Genomic DNA, 15,369 nt, shown 5'->3' with positions numbered 1-15,369 from the left:
AGTTCTCTGATGAGGACTTTCCGTACTTTGGACTTCGCTCTTAGACGGGCAAGGTTGAACAACCTGCCCCCTGATCTTGTGTGGAGGAAAATTCCTTCTTCAGAGGATTTGAACGCATGTGAAAGCAGCAGGGAGAAGAAAATCCCAAAAAGTGTGGGTGCGAGAACACAGCCCTGTTTCACACCACTCAGGATAGGAAAGGGCTCTGATGAGGAGCCACCATGTTGAATTGTGCCTTTCATATTGTCATGGAATGAGGTGATGATACTTAGTAGCTTTGGTGGACATCCGATCTTTTCTAGTAGTCTGAAGAGACCACGTCTGCTGACGAGGTCAAAGGCTTTGGTGAGATCAATGAAAGCAATGTAGAGGGGCATCTGTTGTTCACGGCATTTCTCCTGTATCTGACGAAGGGAGAACAGCATGTCAATAGTCGATCTCTCTGCACGAAAGCCACACTGTGCCTCAGGGTAGACGCGCTCGGCCAGCTTCTGGAGCCTGTTCAGAGCGACTCGAGCAAAGACTTTCCCCACTATGTTGAGCAGGGAGATTCCACGGTAGTTGTTGCAGTCACCGCGGTCACCTTTGTTTTTATAGAGGGTGATGATGTTGGCATTGCGCATGTCCTGGGGTACTGCTCCCTCGTCCCAGCACAGGCATAGCAGTTCATGTAGTGCTGAGAGTATAGCAGGCTTGGCACTCTTGATTATTTCAGGGGTAATGCTGTCCTTCCCAGGGGCTTTTCCGCTGGCTAGGGAATCAATGGCATCACTGAGTTCCGATTTGGTTGGCTGTATGTCCAGCTCATCCATGACTGGTAGAGGCTGGGCTGCATTGAGGGCAGTCTCAGTGACAGCATTCTCCCTGGAGTACAGTTCTAGGTAGTGCTCAACCCAGCGGTCCATCTGTTTGCGTTGGTCAGTGATTATGTCCCCCGATTTAGATTTGAGGGGGGTGATCTTCTTGATGGTTGGCCCAAGAGCTCTCTTCATGCCATCATACATTCCTCTGATGTTTCCGGTGTCTGAGGCCAGCTGAATATGACTGCATAGGTGTTGCCAGTAGTCGTTTGCGCAACGCCTAGCTGTTCTTTGTGCAGTACTTCTGGCTGCTTTAAGTGCTGCGGATGTTAAATCGCTGGGGGCTTTCTTGTAGTTCAAAAGTGCAATGCGCTTAGCGGCTATGACAGGTTCCAGCTCTTCATTATGAGATTGAAACCAGTCTGCATTTCTCTTCGCACTTTTGCCGTAGGTGGTCAAAGCTGACTCATAGATGGCGTCTCTGATGTGGGCCCACTTGGTCTCAGCATCCCCTGTGGGAGTGTTTTGAAGGGCTGTTACAAGTGAATTTAGAAATTTTTGTAACAGCTGTGGGTGAGAAATTCTGCTCGTGTTGATGCGCGGGTGGCCCTTCTGCTTGGAATGATGCAACTTCTTTGGTCTGAGTCTAACCTTGCTGCACACCAGGGAGTGGCCGGTGTCGCAGTCCGCACTGTGGAAGCTGCGTGTGATTTGAACACTGTTTAAGGCGGCTCGCCTTGTGACAATGAGGTCTAGCTGGTGCCAACGACGTGATCTTGGGTGCCTCCATGAAACCTGGTGACAGGGTTTAGTGTGAAAGAACGAGTTGGTGATGCAGAGGTTATGATAGGTACACAACTCAAGCAGTCTCTGCCCGTTCTCATTCATCCTTCCAACGCCATAGCGCCCAAGGCAGGAGGGCCATGAGTCATGGTCGGCCCCAACCCTGGCATTAAAGTCCCCCAGCAGGAATAGGTGTTCGGTGTTGAGGATGCTGCTAATGATGTTATGGAGTTGTTCATAGAACTGGTCTTTAGCTTCAGGTGCGGAACAGAGTGTTGGAGCATAGATGCTGAGTAGGTGTACTGGACCAGAGGTGGTGAGCAGTCGGATGGACAGTATGCGTTCCGAGCCATTTGAGGGAGGCTCTATCATGCTGAGCAAGGAGTTTCTGATGGCGAAGCCCACTCCATGCTGTCTTGGTTCTTCAGGATCCCTGCCCTGCCAGAAGAAGGTGTAGTCTTGCTCTGCTAGAGAGCCACTCGCGGGGAGGCGAGTCTCCTGAAGTGCTGCAATGTCCACATTGAGTCTACTGAGCTCGTTGTTAATGATGGCGGTCTTCCGAGAATCGTTGATTTGTGTAAGGTCTTCCGACAGGCCAGGACACATAGTTCTGACGTTCCAGCTTGCAAAGCGAAGGGCTGGTACCTTCTTTCCTTTTTTCATGTTGTTTGGTGCGGTGTATCAGTCCACCTTTCGGGCAATGACCCTGAGCTCCAAGCACCCATTGAAGCAGGCAGACTGTGGCGGGACAGAACCTTGTTGACCGGGGGCTGCCCGGTTTGAGGCGGGCGGTAGCTGTCCAGTGAGGTGCAATGACCTCTCCCACCGACAAAGGCAACCCGTGGCGCCCAGTTTCTACGCCAATTTATCTGGACTTATAACCCGTAACTGCTGCCTTCCGTGTTGTTTCAGTCGCTGTGAGGCAACTATGGAGTGACCTCTCCATGGCGCATGCCTGGGCAAATTTATGGAGGTTGAGAGTTGCCCAGTCGTCAAAACCCCCCTCTCGGCCTTTCTGGTGGGGTCCAAAGGAGTGCAGGACACGACGTTTGGCACCAGTATGGCTGCAGGAACTGCCGGAAACATGCCAAAGGTGACACATGACCGCCTACGGGGTTCCGCTCCGGATTTTCTGTTAGGGTTTACTCCCTTAGCCTTGGTCTCTCCCGAGACGCCCACAAGGCAGTGGGGTTGTTGGGGCCCCTACACAGGTGTAGGATGGTGCCGGTGGGAGGAGGGGATGCAAGGGGGAGGGGTAGAGGGAGGGGGTGGGGGGGGTGCAGGGGAAGGGGGTGCGGGGTGAAGATGGTGCGGGGGGGGGCGGGCTGGGACGGGGTTGTGAGAGGGTGGAGCAGGGAAGGGGACGGGGGTGGGGGGGGGTGGAAGGGGGGTAAAGGGGGGGGGGAGGGGGGGTGGAATCTGGTGCAGGTAATAAGCCATTTCCTCAGTGCCCACCATCGACGTCCGGAAAGCTCATCCACGTCCTTCGGGAGGTGAAGCATCATTTGGCAGACTTAGAGGTGATTACATTTGCTAAGGGTTTTTTTTTGCAGTGGTTTAAATAAAGGCATGCAGCATTGCCGACAGTGCGCTGCAGATGCTCTCCGAGCCATCTCCCGCGGGCGCTTTGAAGTTGCGGCCGGGGGGGCCGTTCGTGGATGTTTTGGGTGTTCGGGGCACCTTTTCACAGGACTTCTCTCGGGTCCCGCAGCTCCTTCTTCACCTCAATGGACTTACCGCATGCCGTGGCTGCAGACACTCTGGACTGTGAAGACAGCAGGATCGGAGATTAAAGTATCGGCAGCTGTGCTCGTCAGTTTCATCCGGATCAATTTCATTGAGAAAACAAAGAGCAGGTGTGGCTGGGGGAGGGCAGTGGGCCCAGGTAACATACACTAAACTAACTGTTAACTTTTAGATAGGGCTAAAATGAACTGATTTAAAGAGCCAGGGGAATTTAAACAGTTTAAGAGGGCAGATTGGGGGAGAAAACGTTAGGGATGGGAGCAGATGGCCATGGATAGAGTTGAACAGCAAGGGAGCTTCCTAGGGAGCTTCCAGCCCAGGAGCCATCTTTTTATATATATCAACCATATATATATATATATATATAACCAAAATAGAATGCAATAAAAGTGGAATTTGCTGAACCCAATCACAGTAAACCAGGGGCTCACATTATAGGGAAAAGCAGCCCTTTTGTGTGTTATGGGAGGGCCACTGGTTTTCCATTTTGAAGGAAAAACAACTGGATTTGTGGATTTCATTCCTTAAAATACCAGTAAAATATCATAAATTCCATTTTTGTGCTTTGGGATTCAACATTCAGTCACTATGGCCCCAGTTATAATGATGCATTAATGCTGCATAAACATTTGGAAATAAATTTTAAATAAAATAAACTTCAAATAATCGCAAAATACCCTTAGCCCTGGCAGGTTAAGACCTTGCCTTCTCTTTAAGAAAACACTCAACTTAATTCTGAATGCAGCTCTTCATTCGTGTGGACAGAGGAAGGCTACACAGGCCTTCTAATGTTCTTTGAGAAGGCTGTTACCTTGAGGGATGGAATCTCCACGCTGTCGTTGACACTGACTGATCCAGAGAGGATGGTACCCGTCATCACTGTGCCCTGACCTCTGATCGAGAAACAGTGGTCAACGGCCATGAGGAAGGATCCAGAAGGATCACGTTTTGGCATGTACGTCTGTGAGATCAGGAGCTGTGACAGGGAAAAACAAAGCAGGGGTCAGGGAGGTACAAAAAATAGAAAGAGACTGGATAGTTTGTTTTATATAAAGCAGGCATCATATTTCAGTCATATTACTCCTGATTGAAGTATAAGCTCACATTTCATGATCAGTTCATAGCTGCAGTCTTCATCCGTTCTGTATGCTCACTTAAATTTCATTAAAATATAGACAGCGAGTAAGTGTGAAATTTTTCTATGTATACTCTCGAACTGTGAAAACATCGACAGTGCAACTACAAATCCAGTCTTCCCAAACTTTGGTTTACATAAGAACAGGAGAAGGCCATTCAGCCGCTTGAATCTATTCCACCATTCATGGCTGATCTGTATCCTAACTCCATCCGCCCATGTTGGCTCCATACCTTCAATATCCTTGGCTAGTGAAAATCTACTGTTCAGCTTTAAAGTTATTAATTGAGCTAGCATCTACTGCTTTGTGGGAGAGTTTTCCACACTTCTACCACCTTTCTGTGATTAAATGTTTCCTAACTTATCTCCTGCATAGCCTGGCTCTAATTTTAAGGTTATGTCTCCTTGTCCTAGACTCCCCCACCAGCAGAAAAGTTTCTTTCTACCTGCCTATCATTTCCTTTCAAAATCCTAAAAACCTAAATCAAATCACCTCTTAACCATATGTAATCCATAAGGTACAAGCCTAGTTTATGCAAGGCCTCCTCGTAATCTAACCCTTGGAGCCACTGGTAACATTCTGGTGAATCGGCACTGCACTCCTTCCAAGGCCAATATCTTCTTTCTGTGTATCTACTATACACAGTACTCCAGATGTGGTCTACAGGGCTTTAGTGTAGCTGCAGCAAAATGTCCTCCCCTTTATATTTTAAACCCTCTAGTTATAAAGGCTAACATTCCATTCACCTTTCTGATTAATATTTATGCCTGACTTAAACGATCTGTATACATAGACCCCTAAATCTCTTTGGATCGCCACAGTTCCAAGCTTCTCACGGTTTAAAAAAACACTTGGATCAATGTTTTAATGAAACAGGCCCTTCAGCCCACTTGATCTCATCCTCCCACAGTAATGACTCTATCCACTTCTTGTTACAGCATTGTGCTGTTTTTAAATGAGTCCTGATTCCTGATTTCAAGCGCGTTTCCTGGGAACCTCTGCAGCTCTTGGTTAACCTGCATTCACAGCATGTAGGCATCACTAGCAAAACCAGCATTTATTAACCATCCCCAATTGCCCTCAAGAAGGTGGTGGTGAGCCGTCTTGACAACCGAGTGGCTTGCTAGGCCATTTCAATGGACAGTTAAGAGTAAACCACATTGCTGTGGGTCTGGAGTCACAAGTAGGCCAGACCAGGTAAGGACAGATTTCCTTCCCGAAGGAACATTAGTGAACCAGGTGGGATTTTACGACAATCCAGTAGTTTCATGGTCACCATTACAAATACTAGCTTTTTATTCCAGATTTGATTTAATTAATTGAATTTAGATTCCCCAGCTGCCATCGTGAGATCTGAACTCATATCTCCAGATTGTTAATCCAGGCCTTTGGGTTACTAGTCTAGTAACATAATCACTATGCTGCTGTACCCTTGAGCAGGTTCAAAAAATAATTATGAAGGATAGTGGAATGTTGGTCTTTATCTCAAAGGTGCTAGAATAAAAAGGGGTGGGATTCATGATACAGTTATATAAAACTCTGGTTAAACCTCAATTTTCATACAGCATTCAGTTCTGAGCACCGCACTTCATGAAGGATATATTGGCCTTGGAGGCAGTGCAGTGCACATTCACCAGAATACTAGAGCTAAAAGGGTTGTATTATGAGGTGAGGTTGCACAGACTAGGCTTGTAATCCCTCGAGTATTGAAGATGCAGGGGTGATCTGTTTGAGGTATTTCGATGAATAAAGGAGTTGATGAGGTAGAGAGAGAGTAACTATTTCTTCTGGTGGGGGAACCCAGGATAAGGGGGCACAACGCTTAAATTAGAACTAGGCTGTTCAAGGGGTGATGTCAGGAAGCACTTCTTCACGCAAAGGGTAGTGGAAATCAGGAATTCTTCCCCCTGCACCCCCACCCCCTGCCACCAAAGTAGCTGCTGAGGCCGGTGGGGTGGGTGGGGGTTGGGGGCCAATTGAACATTTCAAAACAGATATTGATAGATTTTTGCTCGGTTAGGGTATTAGGGGATATGGAACCAAGGTGGTTAAATGGAGTGGAGATACAGATCAGCCCTGCTCTACCTGAATGGAGGAATAGCCTCAAGGTGTTGGGTTGCATGACCTCCGCTATGCTACGTTCCTCTTGTGCTGCTGGCTGAAAGTATGTTTATTTTCTCTATCCCATTAAAAAAAATGCAATAAAGCTCTGAGATTCTCTGTGATTCAACAGCCCTAAACTTACAGTCAGTCCTCATCTATCGTGTCCAGAGAATATTTTGAGCTATCAAGATTTAAGGAGGCCGCTCTCTCACATATCCATGCGCCTGTCTATGCAGTACCTCTGGTCTCATTTTGAGCCACTTTTCTTTATTCTTTCATGGGATGGGGCATCACTGGCAAGACCAGCATTTGTTGCCCATCCCTAATTTGCCCTTGAACTGAGTGGCTTGCTCGGCCATTTCAGAGGGAAGTTAAGAGTCAACCACATTGCTGTGGGTCTGGAGTCACATGTAGGCCAGACCAAGTAAGGACCTGGGTAGGTTTGGTGCATGGCACAGAGAGACTCAGAACAGAGAGACAAGGGAAAAACAAAAGACGCGTTGCTAAATCTCATGTTTGACACATCATAGTTTGAGATGCTGTATTTCTGCAGGAGAATTTTCAAGTTGCCTCATGGACAAACTCATAGGTTACTTTGAACTTTCTTTTTAGTTTTACTACAGTACTGATGCATTTCACTTAGAATATTATTTTCATGAGTGAACTGGAAACCCGTGCCATTACTCGTGCAAGTTAAAGGTTAAGCTTGCAGGAGAAACCTTTCCATTTTGAGCCCTTGCTCCCAGTCCAATCACGAATATTACACCACTTGCTGTTCACCACTCTTCTCCCTCAATGTTTAATCTCCTGATGGACTGCTCCAGTGTTGCCACTGCTTGTACTCTCCCACCTTTATAGCCTCGCCAAGATAGGTTGCTGAATTTATCAAATAAGAAAGCAGTTACTGTGGAGTAGGTTTGTAAATCGCCTACAAGGGCAGCACTTACCTCAATAAGTTCTGAAATGCCCTGCGCAGTTTCGGTCTCTGGGGCATCAGGTCCTCCGGGCTTGGCAGCAACAGGAATGATGGGACACCCATTAAACCTGCAAAACCAACCACTTAGCAAAATGGCAACTTATTTATAGTAGTACAAGATTCATAAATTCGTTCAGTGACTGAATACAGCAATTGCTTCTTCCCTTCTGCAAATTTTCTTCCCGTTTCCAAATGATATCAATTTTTTGGTGGGGGAGGATGATTTAGTTCAACAGGCAGCATTGATGGCCCAAGTGGCCATACAGCAGATTATTCAACCATGGGAGCACCATAGCTAAACTTGATCATCTTTGTATTAGGTATCCACACAATGTTCATTGGATGATAGTCAGGAAGGAGGACTGTGGCTCATCTTTCCCTCCTTAGATCAGGACAGCAGCCCTACTGCTAGTCAAGCAGAGATCAGCTAACTTAGGACAGAACAGGAACTGAACCTGGGATATTCTGCTCTGTAAGCCTTAGTGTTAAACTTTTACCAACTAGGACTAGGCAGTGTCAGGCTGACAAGTGATCGTTTTTGCGCTTCAAAATGTTCAAAATCATTACATCATTGCCAGGCATTTCAAAGAGAGAAACTGATAGACAAATTTTTAAATATAAAAGGAGTCATGGTCACACATTCCAGATTTACTCTCTGAGGTCCACTGCTTATGGACGAGTTCAATATCAAAAGATGGACTGCAGCAGTTCAACAGGACAGTTCACCACCACCTGCTCAAGGGCAATTAGGGATGGGCAACAAATGCTGGCCTTGCCAGCAATGCCCACATCCCATGAATGAATAATTTTTTAAAAACCACAAAGGGTAGTGAAAATCTCACACATTTGAAAAATTGAAAAGCAGTCATTGTTTGGTACTGAAAGGCACCTTTTGGCAGTCAAATGTTTTATAAATTAACTTTTTATTAAAAAGTAAAGTGTATCACAAAAGTTGTAAATCTACTTCAGGTAACAACACTTATCAGGGAAAATGAATGCGAAAATGTTAGAGGAGAAGCTAACAACTTCCTTTGATTTTTTTGAAAGATTTTGGTCATTTTCATCTTACTGATGTCATTAATTGGGCTGAATTTTATTGAGCTCCCGACGTTGGGCTCCGTTGTGGGGAGGTGCCGGGAGATTGCAGCAACCCGCCACGGAACTTGACGCCGGGCCCGATCTTCCCGGCGGTGGTGAGGCTCAATGGCAGCACCCCCCACCGCTCGGCGATGGGACCCAACTTTAAATATTTAAATAAAGGGTAAGCATTTATTTACATATCTTTAACCGCAATCTTGCCAGCAGTCTGCGACGAGGGACCCGGGGGGGGGAGGGGGGGGGGGTGTGGAGGTTAGGGGCGACCTCTGCACTTTGTACAGTTGTGGGGTGAAGGTCAGATATAAATTTCAGTGTTTTTGGTTGGGAGTGGGGGGGGGGGGGGGGGGGGAATGTGGTGGCCACTTATTTTCTTTGCACTGGGGACAGTGGTATGGACCAGAAACCAATTTACAGTGTATTGTTGCGAGGGAAGTGGGGGGGGGGGGGGGGGTGGTTGTGGTAATGGGCATCAATAGTTCCAGAGATGTAGAGGAAAGGATAGCGAAGATGATTCTCGACAGGGGCGAGAGTAACAGGGTAGTTGTTATGGGGGACTTTAACTTTCCAAATATCGACTGGAAATACTATAGTTCGAGTACTTTAGATGGGTCAGTTTTTGTCCAGTGTGTGCAGGAGGGTTTTCTGACACAGTATGTAGACAGGCCAACCAGGGGCGATGCCACATTGGATTTGGTACTGGGAAATGAACCCGGCCAGGTGTTAGATTTAGATGTAGGTGAGCACTTTGGTGATAGTGATCACAATTCGGTTAGGTTTACCTTAGCGATGGGCAGGGACAGGTATATACCGCAGGGCAAGAATTATAACTGGGGGAAAGGAAATTATGATGCGATTAGGCAAGATTTAGGATGCGTAGGATGGGGAAGGAAACTGCAGGGGATGGGAACAATCGAAATGTGGAGCTTATTCAAGGAGCAGCTACTGCGTGTCCTTGATAAGTATGTACCTGTGAGGCAGGGAGGAAGTTGTCGTGCGAGGGAGCCGTGGTTTACTAAAGAAGTTGAAGCGCTTGTCAAGAGGAAGAAGGCGGCTTATGTTAGGATGAGACATGAAGGCTCAGTTAGGGCGCTTGAGAGCTACAAGCTAGCCAGGAAGGATCTAAAGGGAGAGCTAAGAAGAGCAAGGAGAGGACACGAGAAGTCATTGGTGGATCGGATCAGGGAAAACCCTAAGGCTTTCTATAGGTATATCAGGAATAAAAGAATGACTATAGTTAGATTAGGGCCAATCAAGGATAGTAGTGGGAAGTTGTGTGTGGAATCAGAGGAGATAGGGGAAGTGTTAAATGAATATTTTGCGTCAGTATTTACAGTAGAGAAAGAAAATGTTGTTGAGAATACTGAGATTCAGGCTACGAGGCTAGATGGGATTGAGGTTCACAAGGAGGAGGTGTTAGCAATTTTGGAAAGTGTGAAAATAGATAAGTCCCCTGGGCCAGATGGGATTTATCCTAGGATTCTCTGGGAAGCTAGGGAGGAGATTGCAGAGCCTTTGTCCTTGATCTTTATGTCGTCATTGTCGACAGGAATAGTGCCGGAAGACTGGAGGATTGCAAATGTTGTCCCCTTGTTCAAGAAGGGGAGTAGAGACAGCCCTGGTAATTATAGACCTGTGAGCCTTACTTCGGTTGTGGGTAAAATGTTGGAAAAGGTTATAAGAGACAGGATTTATAATCATCTTGAAAAGAATAAGTTCATTAGAGATAGTCAGCACGGTTTTGTGACGGGTAGGTCGTGCCTCACAAACCTTATTGAGTTTTTCGAGAAGGTGACCAAACAGGTGGATGAGGGTAAAGCAGTGGATGTGGTGTATATGGATTTCAGTAAGGCGTTTGATAAGGTTCCCCACGGTAGGCTATTGCAGAAAATACGGAAGTATGGAGTTGAAGGTGATTTAGAGCTTTGGATCAGAAATTGGCTAGCTGAAAGAAGACAGAGGGTGGTGGTTGATGGCAAATGTTCATCCTGGAGTTTAGTTACTAGTGGTGTACCGCAAGGATCTGTTTTGGGGCCACTGCTGTTTGTCATTTTTATAAATGACCTGGAAGAGGGTGTAGAAGGATGGGTTAGTAAATTTGCAGATAACACTAAGGTCGGTGGAGTTGTGGATAGTGCCGAAGGATGTTGTAGGGTACAGAGAGACATAGATAGGCTGCAGAGCTGGGCTGAGAGATGGCAAATGGAGTTTAATGCGGAAAAGTGTGAGGTGATTCACTTTGGAAGGAGTAACAGGAATGCAGAGTACTGGGCTAATGGGAAGATTCTTGGTAGTGTAGATGAACAGAGAGATCTTGGTGTCCAGGTGCATAAATCCCTGAAGGTTGCTAACCAGGTTAATAGGGCTGTTAAGAAGGCATATGGTGTGTTAGCTTTTATTAGTAGGGGGGTCGAGTTTCGGAGCCACGAGGTCATGCTGCAGCTGTACAAAACTCTGGTGAGACCGCACCTGGAGTATTGCGTGCAGTTCTGGTCACCGCATTATAGGAAGGATGTGGAAGCTATGGAAAGGGTGCAGAGGAGATTTACTAGGATGTTGCCTGGTATGGAGGGAAGGTCTTACGAGGAAAGGCTGAGGGACTTGAGGTTGTTTTCGTTGGAGAGAAGGAGGAGGAGAGGTGACTTAATAGAGACATATAAGATAATCAGAGGGTTAGATAGGGTGGATAGTGAGAGTCTTTTTCCTCGGATGGTGATGGCAAACACAAGGGGACATAGCTTCAAGTTGAGGGGTGATAGATATAGGACAGATGTGAGAGGTAGTTTCTTTACTCAGAGAGTAGTAAGGGCGTGGAACGCCCTGCCTGCAGCAGTAGTAGACTCGCCAACTTTAAGGGCATTTAAGTGGACATTGGATAGACATATGGATGAAAATGGAATAGTGTAGGTCAGATGGTTTCACAGGTCGGCGCAACATCGAGGGCCGAAGGGCCTGTACTGCGCTGTAATGTTCTAACTGTGCAGGTCTGGCAGCCCATTAAAAATGACGCCAGCGGCTGCACAGAGGCAGCTGATGCCGTTGCCGGTGTCGCAGAGCACAGAGCCCGTTGCCATGTGATTTGGGGAGAGAGGCGGAACGCCCTGCATGTGTCAATGAGCCGCCACGTGCTAAATCGCAGCCTGTGCTTGCAGCCTGCCATTTTTTTCGCCCGCCGCTACACCCAGCAATAGGAGAATAACATTCAGCCCACTGTCTGAGTACAGTTTACAATTTTAGAAAATATGAACAAAAAAAATCAAATCACATTTTGTAAAATGGAAGAAATATTTTCCCCTGAGAAAATCTATGTTACTGCAGAAAGATTGGAAGAAAGGCACAGTGCAAATTAAAATAACACATAATCAGAACATAAGAGATTGGGGTTTACATTTAATATTCTCGAGAGGGTGACTGCTGAACAGAAGAGAGATTTATGGTGAAGATGAGAGGGAAGAATGAGAGACCAAGCGAGAGAGAGGAGAGAATCTTGAGCATGACATGTGCAAGATGGTGAAATGAATCAGAAGAGTGAATTTTCTCACTATGTACATTTCCCAAGTTCCAATAAGCACTTTCGCATTTAAAAACATGAGACACAGTCTTCTTTTCATCAGCTGCAGTTAGAAATATAAACAGCTCGACTTCCTTTTACGTGGGACTGAGGAGCTGCTGCTAGATTGGCAGCTCCATCATTTAAGCGTGAAAGTTTCAAAGGATTATCCTTGTGACCTCCTGGAAGCAAATTCATTGAGAAGTTTTTTTTTTGAAGGGTCACCCACAACAAGATTGTGACTCTTCTCAAGTCGCGTAATTGTTCGAGAGACTTGATTTTACTTGACACTCTAAATGGTCACAGTGGGGAAGCCATTTTCAAGATCAGTAATTCTAGGTCTCAGCCAGTCTCTGCTTGTAGTTGGGTCTTTAACATTCAGATAATTATCACATAAGGTTTTCTGGTAGTTTTCAGCCTTGTGGGAACAGTTTTGAGTGCAATGGGTCACTATGCTCAGCACTCGGTGGTCTTTGTGTGAGATTACTGTATTCTCTAAGCCCCGCAGTGATTGTGGAATGAGAATAGTTAAATACTCCAGTGAAAGAATTGGACATTAATCAATGCCACATTAATCTTGTAATTCTTTAATCTCTGTCTATTATACGCCAATAACTGAAAGTTATCAACTCTTGTTTTGATTGAGAAACCTACAAGAGCGAAGGTGATGTAAATCAAGAAGCGGTGGGTAAGTGAGGTGAAGCTTAGCTCCACACACATCTTTGATGGACTAATGCATTGCTGTGAATGCGCTGAAAAGATGCATGCAGTCTCCTGAGAGCTCACTACAGGAGCAATGCAACCCAAAATGATGATAGCAACATATAGGAACATAGGCCAGAAAAGACCACTGTAGTCCATATGACCATTCGTAGTGTGTGGGAAATTTAACCCACAATACCTCGTATGCCTCTCAAGATGTTCATTGGGTACTTATCCTACTTATCAATTAGCATATCAAGAGAGAGCAAGTCCACCACTTCTCTCAGCAGTCACCACCTCTGGGTAAAGTTCAGACTTGAAACTGTTTTTTAAACCTCCCTCTACACTAATAAGGGCCTCTACCCTCCTGCAGAATCTGTGTCTCTGTTAAATATATTGACCTTTGTCTCGTTGTAATCTTGATCATCCCAACAAGATCACCCCCTGAAGATACTCTTCTCGTGTAAACCTTCTTGGTTTGTCCTCGTAACTCGTGTTCAATCCCAGCTATCACTTTAGTAGCGGGTGTTGGTTAGCTCAGTTGGTTAGTGTGTGATGCAGAAAGACACCAACAGTGCAGGTTCAATCCCGTACTGGCTGTGGTAGCTCGTGGAGGCTTGCCTCCTTGCCTTGCCCCATCCTTGTGCAGTGGTGACCCTCAAGCTATACATTACCAACTGTCGCTCTCTAATGTGGAGAGATGTCTTTGGGTCTATGGCTAGAACAACAGCAACAACAACTTCAGTAGCCCTTCACTGAACACTTTCCTATGCCTGGACATCTTTCTCATTATTGTTCTGTTAGCAATTTAGGTCTGCCATAGCTACCTTCTCAGGTTCAATGGCATCAATCGCTCCAGTAAACAATAAGTCTTACACTCATGGGAGGGGATTCATACTGCCCTGTCTTCTTGTACAATGGCGTAACCCAGGGACATAACCATCTCCCCTCGAGATATGAACTGGATATTCATGTATTTCGTACTTTGAAGGTGGACCGAGATTTATAAGAATTCATTAAAATGTTTTATTTCACAACAAGTGAACATACAGACCAACAGTTATGTTCTGAAGAAGGGTCACTGACCTGAAACGTTAACTATGCTTCTCTCTCCACAGATGCTGCCAGACCTGCTGCGTTTTTCCAGCATTTCTTGTTTCTTTTTCAGATTTCCAGCATCTGCAGTATTTTGTTTTTATTATAGTTATGATCAGATTAGTTTTGGACAATCAACTTGTCTTCACATAATGGACACAATGCTACCCTGCATCAGCAGATCATCTTATTTAACTTAAACAAGATCATTTCTTTACTCCAAACTTCTCATTGCCTTTGCTATCTGACTGCCTCGCATCTGCAGCTTATAAAAGATCTGATCGTTTGCGTGAGTCTGGTCGGGTTTTATCTCTCACTGCTCATGACCAGAAAGGAATCAAAGACTTCCCGACACAAGGTGAGGCAGACTAACAATTGCTTATTTTTTGCAAACTACATCAATGCTAGCTCATTTAAAAAAAAAGGCTCAAGTGATTGGTGCTTAAAGTGTGAATTCACCATGCATTAAAAAAAAATTAAAAGCAACTCTTTCCGAATTCTTTGTGGAAATTGGGAAGGAAAAAAAAAATCCCAAAACGTGACATCATCTTTTTCATAGTTACAGTGACCAGAACTGCACACAGTGGGGCTGCACCAATAGATATGGAACCAGAAGCATACACTGGATTGTTGGAGCACCAGCACACTGAAGCAGTGGAATGCAGGTTGGTGCTTCGCTGACCAGATCCCAGTCTCATTCACACTTCTACAGGGAAGGCACCATGCTATCCCCTGTATGGGGAAGGATAACCTGGGAGTGACACTGCTTGCTTCATGGCAGCTTGTTCAGAGAGACAAGCTGTCCATCTCGCCAGCTACTGTGGTGTGTAGTACAGGGAAACTGGGCTGTTTAAAGAAAAAGAGATTTTACAGTGAAAAATAAATGGCACATTTTATTTAGACAGTGAGATCCAGGCACTTTTCCTCAAATTATATAATTACATATTTATTTCCACAAGTATGACCTTGAAATTACACTGTGTAATACTAGTGTATAAATGCTTAACATGTTGGTGTGAAATTCCTTTCACTGCTATTTTAGTGGAGGCCATCAAAGGGACCAAAACCTTTCATACACAATATTCACACAGCTTAACTTAAAGGCTGGCACCTTTTTTTTAAATAAAGGCAATGCTGAAAGTTGAAAATTACAGGTTTGTTCCTTGTTTCATCTCTGAATATTGAAAAGTGACAGCTAAACGACTGTGTTCAGCAAATTGGGTGGATTAGAAATAGCAGCCAACATGGTTTCATTTCTCAAGGAAGGTTCCTTCTCTTTAATGAAGGAAAGAAAAAAAAAGATAAAAAGAAAATAGGAAGAAAAGAAAAAAATGCATTTCTATAGTGACTTTTACATTCTCAGGACAACTGAGAGTGCTTCAC

At 45.4% G+C, this 15,369-nt stretch overlaps 1 protein-coding gene across 1 annotated transcript in view; it reads right to left on the bottom strand.

Annotated features, from left to right (window-relative positions):
• The window catches only part of eefsec (eukaryotic elongation factor, selenocysteine-tRNA-specific), a 447,758-nt gene that overhangs the window by 306,686 nt on the left and 125,703 nt on the right, over positions 1–15,369 (bottom strand). The window contains exons 3-4 of the mRNA XM_068052161.1: positions 7,516–7,612; positions 4,141–4,305 (exon numbers count right to left, since the gene is read on the bottom strand). Coding sequence (XP_067908262.1) covers positions 4,141–4,305; positions 7,516–7,612 — 262 coding nt within the window. The remainder of the gene's footprint in view (positions 1–4,140; positions 4,306–7,515; positions 7,613–15,369) is intronic.

The sequence above is a fragment of the Heterodontus francisci genome, chromosome 19, assembly GCF_036365525.1.
Source record: "Heterodontus francisci isolate sHetFra1 chromosome 19, sHetFra1.hap1, whole genome shotgun sequence".
In the NCBI taxonomy this organism is placed as follows: domain Eukaryota; kingdom Metazoa; phylum Chordata; class Chondrichthyes; order Heterodontiformes; family Heterodontidae; genus Heterodontus; species Heterodontus francisci.
This window is presented reverse-complemented; position numbering and strand designations above follow the sequence as displayed.